Genomic DNA, 12,285 nt, shown 5'->3' on the forward strand with positions numbered 1-12,285 from the left:
AGAAGTTTACATGGGCTCAGGGCAGGACAGGGCCATTTTGTGAAAGAGAAATGTGCTGAATATTACTGAATGCACAGAAACTAACCCTGGCTCAGGAAGCCTCTGAGCCACAAATGGTTGGAGACTGGAAAAGCACTTTGTCCTCTTCGAAGACCGTCTGCTCTTGGCCGCTGTTGGAGAAGGGGTTCTGGGCAGCACTGGGTTAACCCAAGGACAGCTGTTACCACGTTGTAGACATCTGGTAAATTATCTTTCTCATTACCTGTTTTAGATTGGCAGACATGGCCTGTTTCTTCATTGCAGGCAGGCACCGATTTCAGACCAATGCAGGTCACAGTGACCAAAATTGCTGAATGTTTTTTTAGTTACGTGGTGTGTGACATAAAACTTGCAGGTGTCCATGCCTAGTGCCAAGTAAGACGGGTGCTGAGTAGGCTTGGAGCCTAAAGCATAAGGGTGGTGAGGACAGGGGGCACGGCAGCTCGAAGGAGCTTGGCTGTATGACACCAGTATTGCACGTTCTCGTGGTTGCATTTGTGCGTCTGGTTAGCAGTCTTGATGAGCCTGATAGTCCAGCCTCGGATGCCTAAAGTCTATCCAAGACCCTGCTCTTAATTTCCTGATTGGCTAAGTGTCTCTGGAAGCCTGGAGCCTGAGAAGAAACATCTGGTAGAGGGACTTGTGGTGCATGGGCTCCCTGAAACTGCGCCTATATTCATGGAAAGGTAGTAATCAGAAATTTCCATTTAAAATACGGGGTTGATTGCTGTCTTTCAGTTTGCCATGCTCATTAATTTGCATCTTGTAACTCCTGTCCATTGGTCATCTCGCTTCCTTTCTCAAAACCAAGGTGGGTGGCCTGCTAATGCAGAGACAGGTCTTGACCAGTGGCCATTCCAGGCTCCTCTCCCTTCCACCTCTGGGACAGATCTGCAACAATCCCAGTACAGTCACAGCCAGTTTAGCACCAGTTAAGTCTCCGACCTTCATTACCATAGCATTGGGAGAGGTCTGTGTATGCATGAGTAAGCTGAGACTGTCCCTTGATGATGGTACAACGTGTATGCAAACTGTTCTGCCAGAAAAGGAAGTCTCTGAAATTTAATGGCTAAAGAATCTTTCTGTGAATTTGGCCATTTACGGAAATAAAAAGTAGAGAGGCTCATTAGGAAGAAAAACCCACTTTATATAAGAATTTTTGTGAAAGAAACACATAGGGCCAGTCCTGTCCTTTTGGTTAGTTGGGGTTTTGTTGGTTTTGGAGGTAGTACAACCTTTCTTAAAAATCTTGTAGTCTAGACTTTTTTGCAGCATTTACTGGACAAGTAATGACTTGACTATTTGGTCCATTGTTAAATGCTCCTGGTAAAGTACTTACTGCAGATATTGCTGCTTAGGCAGACCCTGAGAGCTTGAATGGATGGAGACCAGTTGGGGTTTTGGGGGAGAAAAAATGACTTTTGAAGCCTGCTATACAGGCTGTCTTACAGCAATTGCATCATGAGCTGCAGATGATTTCTGCTTCATATAATAATAGAAGATATATTTTGAAAGTGGTTTCTTTACTCCACCAAACAGACATTTTGATAGATGGGCTCTCTAAAGGGAAGATTGTTAAAGCATCTTAACCACATGCCCAAAGTAAAAAGGAGTATTACCAGCGAGTTAAGAAGTTCGGGAGTCAGAGCCAGACTCTTTGGCCCACATTCATTTGCTTTATGCACCCCAAAGTAAGGAAAAGGGTTGGCATGAGGTGGACAAAGCCGATGTCTGTTCTCTACCCTGGGTGAGGAGACGTCTCAAGGATGGGTAAGGTATGATGAAAATGCAGAGGAGAAAAACTTCAATTTTAGCCAGAAAACACTGGCCGTTGCAGTGTCCAGCTCTGTTCTGTCTCAACCACCTGTACCTATTTTTACTTTTTTCCTTGTGTTTTCAAAAGGCTGGATGTACTGTCCCCCCTTCTTTTTCTTTTCTTTCTTTCTTTTTTTTTTTGATACTTCTGTTTGAACATGTTTCAGCTCTCACAGGTGTCACTGTAGGCAGGTATTTGATCTTAAGTATCAAAGGTTTGATCTTATTTCAGAAAAGCATGAATGAATTCAGATCTGCGGCTGGGGAGGGGTCAGGAGGAACACGGGAGAGGTTGAATGGGAGTTAAGAGACAGCAGAAAGAAAGCACAATTCTCAGTACTAAAACAATTTTATATTCAGTGGAGACCTATTAGAGACCTATTAGAAGAGGAAAAAAAGCTTGTTATACTTTATCTGCTCTACCTTAACTTGTAAATTGGAACCTGCTCCCAGTTTATTCAATTCACTGCTCCCAGATCTATTAAAAACTCGCTGCTGCTCTATCTTTCTAAGTGCATTTTGTCGTTAGAAAATAAGAACATAAGTCATATCCGAATACTGTACTGATCCAAAGTAGTTTTCTGCAATAAGCTGATTAAAGTGAATGATCCAAAACCTGCTGAGCAGACCTGTGGATAATAGGTGATCTGGGCAGTAATAGGTTTCTGCTGGTCCCCAGGTATACGTGCACAAATTGTTCAGCAGGGAGAAAGAATTTGCGTAATTCAGTCATAGGAGTTTTTAAAAGATCATTTTTAGGATTATGTCCATGGATTCTCCTACATCCTTCTGAGAAGAGAATGTTCTTAGCTCTACTTAGTAATTTAGTAAAGATGTCAGAGTACCCTTGTCTAGTATTAAGAGGGAGCTTTTCGTCATATGAATGCTGAACTAATACATTTTTCTTTACGAAAAATTTTATTTCTATTAATTTGTGAAGTTGTGGGTTTCAATCTGTAGCAGTCAATGCAAAGGGTGTATCCCAGAGAGTGGCAAACTGAGGCCGTGGTTCAGGAGGCTTTGTAAGCATGTGCTTAACTTTAAGCAAGTGCTTAGCTCCTCTTGAAGTCATTAGGATTTAAACAGCCACTCAGAGCCTTAATACTGTAAAGAAGTGGAAAAGATGTGGAACATCTGAAGCACAATCTAGGTTTTAGGGTTGCTGGATTTTCCTCCAGGCAAATGCTCTTATTTTTGTGATTTGATTCATTGTGTTTTTGTAGTTGTAGCTACCATCTGCAGGCTTCAGATTTTCTGATGGAAAACCCATCCCTCCACGCTCCGTCACTGTGCGATGGCTGCAACAGCCGTCTCGACCCCTTCTGTCCTCGGGGACAACAGGCGGAGGAGCACGAGGACATGCATTTCCTATGCAAGAAATTGGTTCAGGGATTTTTATTTGCCCCCTTAGGTCTCTGGCTACTGTTTATGATCACCCTGAGAGGATAAGAAAGGGTTAGGGAGAGAAAGCAGCTCCAGGGTTTGACAGCCTGGAAAAGGGTTATGACACAATTTAGCCGGTGCTGGTGTTATATAAATGCATATGTGATAAATAGTGCTTAACGACTATGAGAAATGGCTTCTAGCATTTGCCAATAAATTTACAATGTACTGGATTTATGAAAGACCTTGACAAAATTCCTAAACAAACCAAGTTTTCCTTTACTGTATACTCTTGTAGTTATGATTAAGAGATTTGTGTTTTTTTCCCAGTGAAGGCAGTGGTGCTAGTATGTTCCTCAAAGTGAATGTGGTCTAGTTTATTTAAGCAAGAAGGAGTTTAAGTGGAAATGAGCCACAGAAATGTGTGCCACTTGTCTAAAACAAACACGGTTTAGGCTTTTCCTTGTAAGTGACATCTATTACTACATGTTTAAGTAGATCTTTGTTAGTAAGCATCTGCAAGTGCATTTGATCAGATGAAAGGATCCAAGACTATATTTATATTACTAAACTGGAATGTTCTTTTTAAATAAGGACCTGCACCTATGCCAACTGAAGTTAATTGGGAATTTGCAACTGAACGGATATAAGTCCCTAAAAAAGTACTGTCAGCATTGTTCATTTACATGACGTGTTGTCTGTGCAGCCATTTTAGACATTACATATGGTTTTCTGAGGATCTTTAGACCATCTGTTGCGTAGGACTAAATAAATAGAGTGGGTGATTCATAATGTTGAGAACTGATCTAGACCAGTCATAGGAAGTTATATCAGTATTAAAAGTTGTATCAGTAAGAGATATATGAGTATCTTCTCAGTGTAACAGATTTGTTTGCGAGTTTGTTCTTGCTGCAATCACTATATCAATTTCTGTGATGTTTAAGGGATTCCCAGTTCACTTTTCTCCCTCTGAAGGATTCCAGGGATGTGTAAAGAAAAAAACACTTGTATAAGCATAAATCAAAATTATCCCACATTTGATAGTTTCTAGTTCTAGAGAACAAAGAGCAGCGCTTGCAAGAGCTTAAGACAGTGTTTAGCAATTGTCCTGTTTTTTGAAGTTTTGCTTTAAGTTTTGTTTATTGAGGGAATTCCAGAGTTATCTTACTGCACAGTGGTTGTGATGAATGCAGGTGCAGTTGCAGCTTGGCTTTCAGAGAGAGACGGGAGCTTACTAAGGAGCATTGATTCCCGGGCTGAACATTACACTTGTCGTTGCTGCATTGAAAATATTCTTCATTAACTGTGTAATTGAACAAGCTTATTATTATTTTTATTATTATCTGTCTGCTCACCTTAACTGAGACTAGACTGTTTACTTAATATGCTGAGCATAGGAAAATGCCACACATGGAAGGTTCTCTAAGAGGGATGGAGACAGTATCCCTTAAGCTAGAAATCATTCTTTTCAGCTATTTCTTGAGTATTTGTCTGTAGCCTCTGTGAATTTGTGTTGGGGCCAGGTACAGCATGGGCTCTGATGATCTCTGACACCACCGCTTTCTTCAGATGATTGAAATTGGCAGAAAAATTTTCAGTTTCTTCAACATAACATAGGGAAAAGTCCATCAACTGTAATTTCAGATCATGAAGGTGATTGTATCCAGCAAGTTCTTCAGGACTTGCTGGGGTTTACAGTTTGCAAGATTTAGAAATATTTGGGTTAATTTTCATATTATTTCTGGAAATAAATGCCAGAGTAGACTATATCTGGAAGTTGAATACTCATAATACTGCCAAAACCTAAACCAAATTATAGAGTTTCATTTTCCATTTTAAATTGAATTAAAAAGAAAAATAAATAGTCATTGTAGCATTTCTGTAAAGGGGAATATCATCATATGTTTAAACACATGTAGTTTCAATCTAGTCTTCTTACATTTTTAATATTCGATTTTAAAGAGGTCTGTCTGCACGTAGTGTTCTTGGTGCGGCTATTCACGCAAGAGGCTTTTCCCCCCTCCTCCATTACACCATTTCTTTTTCTTTTCATGGTTGAACTTTACTCTTTTTGGCCAGTAGCCACAGGCAGTCAATATGATGTCTCCCAAGAGCTCACACCATGGGGCATCAGTTATTCAAGGCCAAGGTTTTACATATAGCCATGAGCTTTACTCAAAGCTCCTTTCATAATCCTTCCTTAATAACGATGGCTGATGACTACCTTTCTTCTGAGGACTTTCTGTGAAGATGGTGTTTATACAGCCAAGAAAGCAGATTGCTGATAAATCAAAGAATCCAAGTTTTTGTCTCAGGGTGGACTAAAAGTACCGTCTCTGGAGCACATATGTTGCTACGAGCTTTCACCCTGTCAGTCACAATGCGGGTGTTCGTTAGCGTTTGAGGTGCCTCACCTTTGTTCCTATGTTAATGCTGTAATGACTATCAATTCTCTGTTTATGAGCTGCTGCTGCCATCTATATTTATGATACCGAAGAAAGTATGTATCAGATTATATCCTCTGTTAATATCTACTCATGGTATTAAGCCTTCATTTTTTTCAGATTAATGACAAAAATGAACTGCTAAACCAAGCTAAGGAAAGATATACACACTGAGAAATTCAGTCTTTTCCTAAAACGCTGCTACACATTTTCTGGGAGAGTTGAAATCTCCTCTTTTAGTAAAATGCCAGCTTTTGATTGGAACTGATTATTTTAATTACTAAAAAATGAGAAAATAATGTAATGGCCCAAGGACACAAGTATGCCTCCTAGATTACTTAAGTTTCTTGTGAAACTTTTATAGGTATGTTAATTTACAAGCATAGTTCTCTTTTCAAATCCCATGAGAGTTGCTTGAGAACAAAAATTCGAGTAAAATCGTAACCGCAACGTGCTGGGCTGGCTATACAAGCATAGCTAAGTGTGAGAACCTTTCGTCTTTCCAGCAAGAAGTACCTCAAGATGAGCAGTTATGCTGATGTTGCAGCCTCTGACCTGACTTTTCTTCAGCACAGCTGCAACTTGTTTGATCTTTTTGCCACTAGGAAGCTCTTTTTAATTGTGTCATTTGTACCAGTCACGTAGGAGATCATTTTCTACTTCATACTGCTTCACAATCATTATCTTGTGGAACTGGCTGTCTGTTGCAAGAGGAGCGGTGTTGTGCAGACCTTCTCTGGGGTCTATGTGAACTCAGGAATAATTCATCATAAGAAAGAAATGGGAGTGGTCCATCTGTCTTAGTGCAAAAGAAGGTGGTGTGTTTTCTCCCAAGCTATGCAAATCCATCACCCTACATGGCTTTTGAGTTTCTGTGCTGTTTAGTTAAGTACTAAAGTGTTGCGTGTCTTCTGTTTCTTGTGGCTCTTACTCAGCTGTGGAAAGAAATATCAAGTAATGTAACCACTTTCTTCCACATCTTGGGCCAGAATCTCAGCTGGTGTAAGTCAGCAGAGCTCCACTGACATTATTAGCGCTCCAGTGATTCACACCAGCTGTGGATCTGGTCGTCTCTCTCAATTTATGATGGGCTTGAACTAAATGTCAGGAAATATGAAATGATCTCTTATAGTCAGCAGTTCTCCAGATGTGTTAATGGAGTTTAAGTTTACCAAAAGGCAAGACTTCAAAAACTGATCCAACAGAAGAATAAACTTTCAAGAAGAATGCCTTACTTACAGGCTTTTTGGCAAGAGAGGACTATACAACTCTGCAATTTCAAGAAATTAACTCAGTTATGCATCAGGATATGGTAATACAGCTTCAGTGAGAATCCAAGATTCAAAATAATTTCACAGCACAAAGCAAGCTGTTGGCAATCAGTGAATAATTGCCATGCAAACAGGAATCATCAAGTCTTAAAACCAAAATTAAGTTGCTTATGAACTTCATGTAAAGAGCCTAATGCTTCCACTTTGCAAGTGTAGTTGGGTTTATTCACAGACACGGTATTACAGCTTTTGGAGATTAAATGAGGACCGTGTTGTTACAAGAACACAGAAGCTTAATAGTTCTAGCTGTGTAATGCTAAAACTCAACAGTGATTTGGCTTACAGATATGATCTCATGTATAGTGTTGAAAACTGTTATTTTAGCCAATGAAGATAAAATTGTTGTTGCCATTGCTTAAGCACTGTCAGGCTTACTTTTCAAAATCAGAAAATGCTGGAATAGGTGAAACCTCAAAGTCAACAAATGTGGGGTCTCATGGGGCTTTGAGCAACCTAGTCTAGTGGAAGGTGTCCCTGCCCATGGCAGGGGGGTTGGAACTAGATAATCTTTAAGGTCCCTTCCAACCCAAACCATTCTATGACTTTGTAAGTCTTTTGGCCTTACATGCCTAGTCTTATATGCCTATATAACATATGAGCATATGCTCTAAGAATAGCTTCCAGTACCTGAAATAGCCTGTGGTGGTACAGAGGTCTGCACAGCCTAATTTATTTGCTGATGAGACCTTTCAGAATTAATTAAAATGATCAGTGTGTGGCTCCACACTGTGTGATTTACATATGTTCTCACTGGAGACTTAATGCTTTACATAGACCTAGAAAGGTAAAATAGCAACACACCTTCAATAAGTAAACTTGAGTGTCACACTGTGTTGGGGTATGCTACCTATAGTTAAAAAAAAAAATAGGGTACAAATAAGTTGATTGCTAGCAATCAGAACAGCATGGAGTGATCTGATCCTGCTGACCAGAGGTCATTGGCTAAGGGTCCGATTCTGGCAGGTTTGTTTCAGTTAGTCCTAGTGACTTTTGATGAGACACACATCTGCCTAGATGTCACTGAACGGCAAAAGGAAGAAAAAAAAAATGCTTGGACACAATTTATTCAGACCTGAAGGAAGATGTTTTGGAAGCGTTTGCAGAGGAAGCTACTTAGACTTCCAGAGAAAGTAATTATCATAATCTGAATATACCAGTACATTGAATTTAAAGTGGTTTGCAGAACTGGAGTGATGGATGGAGTGGTGAGGAAACCCTTCTGAATACTGGAGAGCTCTTAGGAAGGGACGGCATCCAAGACTCAGCATTTACTGGGCTTTTGCTGATTCCCCAGGAACACGAGGGGCTCCACCTCAAAATGAAAATCATTCCCCAGGTCCACAGCAGGAAACATCGTAGTGAGAGCTCTGAACCTCCAAGGGCTTGACAAACTTGAAGTGCGAGAGGCTCTGAATCATACAGTGACTGGGGCCTTAGGAAACTCATTGCCTTTTGGAGGTTGCAGTGTTTTATAAAAACTTCTGCTCCCTAGAGATTTCTAGGTAGGAGTTCTGGAAAACTTGGTTCTGAGTCTGTTTGAAACCAAATTTAAAAAGAAAAGAAATTTCTGAATTTCACTAACTGTATTGGCTCTACAACGTGGAGCAGTTGAAGGCAAATGCTTGAATTAGTCTGAAAATTAAGATTGCTTTCGCATGCCTCATTGCACTAAGCCCTCATATGGCAGTATTTGAGAGTAACACTTTCCATCACTTCTGTCTAGTCCTTCCCGTCCTGGTGGCTGATGTGTTGGCCTTGGTAATATATGAATTTTTCACCTTCTGTCAGGATTACACCAGTGGAATATACCTGGGCATGAAGCCATCAACCTTTATGAAACTCCAGCCAGTCCAAAATCCTACAATACAAGCACATTAGGTCTGCTCCCTGCTTCCTACACTGATTCCCTACAACATACTGTGCCAAGATTAAGAGTTTATGTCTTATTTTCAAAGCAGCTAGTGATATCGACCTGGAATAGCGTGTCACCGAGAACTCCCATATCTGTGATCGATAATTTCCTCCTAAAGCTCACAAAAGTAAAGTTGCCTGTGCGGGATTCAAAGTTTTTTTCATGAATTCAGCCTGTACATGTAAAATTAATTCCTATAGGGATAGGAAGCTCTTGCAAATGCCACCATCTTTGGAAACACGGGATACCTTGCCTTCCCAGGCATAAGCGCAGAGCTGTCTTTACCATAATGGTGCCTTGGAGAGGGAGGAGAAACAGTGAACATGGGCTCTTGGCACAGGCAAGAGACATTTAAATGGTCTTCGTTGATGAGGACAGTCAAAGGAGTGCTAAATAGGACTGATTAATGCAGAGTAGCATGTTATTCAATGTAATGGATGTCTGATTCAGTTGTGAAGTTTTCAGGTAGGACTCTGTGGTGTCCAGCTATCTAAGGGCAAACCCGCACTTTGGCGTACATGTATCAGTGAACGATGAGAGTTTCTATTTGCATACAGTTACAGCAAATGTAAACATAACACACATTCAGGGGAAGGCCAGGGATTTGCAAGTCCCTGAATACCTGTATTCATGTATCATGCAAGGATTTTCTTCATTTGCCTTTCTTTTCTTCTGCTCTACTGCTTCCACCTCCAGAGCATGGATCTTTGAGACAACTCAGTATGATTCTTCATACGCCTCCATGCCAAACTGATGGACAACAGACACGCTTAGTGCCAGGCCAAAAATAGAGCAGTTAACAGAGCATCATCCTGTGCAGTAGTAGAAGAGCAGATCCTTTGTACGTGTTCCGCATTTGTTCTGCCTCCCTAGCTCTCCATGTGGAAATTGTGGATGAAATGGTCATTCTCAGGGTCCTAATAGTTGTAACAAAATAGCTGAAGCCTTGACATTTATAAGCTGAAATTCAGCTGTTTGTTTTGCCTTTGCCATCTCAGCAAGTAATTAGGTCTTACACAAAGTGATTTTCTCTTACATGTAACCTTAACAAAAAGCTCAAAATACACTATTAAATGTTTACCTTGGCGGTGTATATGTTGGAATTGTTTATAACTGTACCTAAATTTGTTTCAAATCTCTTTGCTTTGTATTTCCAGACCTGATCTGGCCTCACAGAAGACATCGGGCAAGCATTCCCTGGATGTGATGTCTCTCGAAACACTGGAAAACACTTGTGAGCCGGAGGACCTCTTTGATGACATCTAGCTATGTGTTGGCTGAGAAACTGGGCGACTGGCACTCCTAATAGAGATAAGCTATAAAACTAGAAGGCTTGGTTATAGACACTGAGCCGAAATCTTTACTCTGAGGTGGTATTTGCTGACATATTGCTCTGATCCTCTTGCACTGCGCTTGTCCCCATTCTTCACTATGCAGTTGTAGACCCTTGGCCTGCTAGGCTTGATTTGTGACGGCCTTGAAATCGGTTTAGCCTCTCTGTAGATCTTCTATCATATGTACATGGGGAAGGAGAGCACCATCATAGCCTTTTTACATCCTAACAGCCTCTGGCTGCTGATTGTATCCAGGATCAACTGGTTTCCAGATGTCCCCAAAGAATAAGTCAGATGTGAAGAAGATTAAGGCTACCACTGTAAGTACCTTATATACTGCCCCTTTCTTGAGAAGCTCAGCTTAGACTTGGTCTGGCTAAATCATCTTCAAGATTGATTGAGATACAGCTTCCTAAACTGTGAGTTTAGGACAGTATCTTCTGATGCGAAGCATCCAAAGAAATGTCCTTTCACTTTTTACTTGAAGGTTCTCTGCAGCATTATGCGTTATAAGGTATTCTTGCTTTTGAGAGTGAAGTGCTTATAAAGTCAATACTGACTCTATTTTAACCTTCTGCAGAAACCCATAGCCTTTAAAATTGTCATTTTTGATACTTCATCATTTTTCTTAAGGTGATTTCTAAAAAAATAAAATGCACTCTAAAAATACAGCAATTTTTGTTTTATTTGCTTCAACATTCTATGAATAAAGCGACTAGTTAGCAAAGTGTGTTAATGCATGACCTTTTCCTGCCCAAAGCTGATGCATTCATTTAGATTTAAGGCTTCATCAAAGAGAAAGTTAGCAACATGTATTTACCTTCAGCGGTCACAATCAAGTGTACAGGACTAAGCATGCACGTCAGGTTTCTGCATTGCAATTTTAGGAGCCTGAATCAATTCTCATTTAAGGCAGAGGGAGCCAGTTCTTCTGTCTCAGAAAGGACGTGATCCAACAAGGGTTTTAAACGTGTGAGTAATCCCATTGAAGTCAGCAGGACTATGCAACGTAGTCCTGCTTCTGTGCTCTATGGCTTGCAACGGTCCTTAGAAGCTACTTGGCATTTTTGAAATGGTGGCTTATTTAGGCCCTGATTCTGCCAAAATTCAATCCTATATTTAACTAAAAGCATCTGTGTCAGTATTTGCAGGCTCAGGGACTCATTTAAGAACCTACATGAGGATCTGGGAATATTATATTTAAGCATTCCTTTCTGAAAAACTTGGTCACAGCATTTTAAATTCACAAAGGGCTTTGGGACAATGTTATAAATCACACAGTAAAAACATGAATGGCCAAAATATTTTGCTTGCTACAAAGGCTTTGTGCCTGAGAAATGACAGGACCACAAAAGACCTATTCATACACCCATTCATAGACATTGCCTGATTTAAAATCTTCCAGTGCTGATCTGACAATGCTTTCAGCAAAAGCTTGTATATAGTTTCAGTTTTAATGTGAAAATGTTCCATGACTTAACCCGAAATACAAGAGCTTGGTTTAATTGTGCCTGCAGCAGAAAATGAAGGTAAATGGAGCTGAACATCCCGCGAAACTCTGCTTTCAAGAAACTCTTGGTTTCTAATAGTAAAATGTTGTTCTATAAGTAGGAAATACTACACACAGTTGGCAGATGTAATAAAGTCTGTCAGAGTGTTTATTCTTTTCTCTTTTTTTGAGGTTTATAGAATCAAGCCAGAAAATTACGTGATGGTGGATACATACCTTGGACTGTGTGAGCACAGGTGTGTCGTCTAGTTAGGGTAGCCATGGTACAGAGCCAGTTTCCAGTCAGTGGAGACTGTTTGTATACACAGGGACACCTCCTCTCCCCTTGAAGCCTACTGACAATATGTCAGTCTCCACGACCGTGTGAGAAGTGGGAGTGAAATGCTCCTTTCCAAAGATTTATGTGAGAAACTATTGCTTTTCTGCCAATAAGGTTCCATTTTCCAGTTGACTTTGAAAAGGAAAGACTCACCAAAATGAGCACAAATTATTTGTGAGAGCAGAGGTAGTATTGCAA

At 40.3% G+C, this 12,285-nt stretch overlaps 1 protein-coding gene across 1 annotated transcript in view; it reads left to right on the plus strand.

Moving 5' to 3' along the window:
• Positions 1-10,901, plus strand: part of XRCC4 (X-ray repair cross complementing 4) — a 169,704-nt gene extending 158,803 nt beyond the window's left edge. Inside the window, exon 7 of the mRNA XM_059833899.1 lies at positions 10,082-10,901. Coding sequence (XP_059689882.1) covers positions 10,082-10,190 — 109 coding nt within the window. The 3' untranslated portion in view covers positions 10,191-10,901. The remainder of the gene's footprint in view (positions 1-10,081) is intronic.
• Positions 10,902-12,285: the final 1,384 nt, after the last annotated feature.

The sequence above is a fragment of the Gavia stellata genome, chromosome Z, assembly GCF_030936135.1.
Source record: "Gavia stellata isolate bGavSte3 chromosome Z, bGavSte3.hap2, whole genome shotgun sequence".
NCBI lineage: Eukaryota > Metazoa > Chordata > Aves > Gaviiformes > Gaviidae > Gavia > Gavia stellata.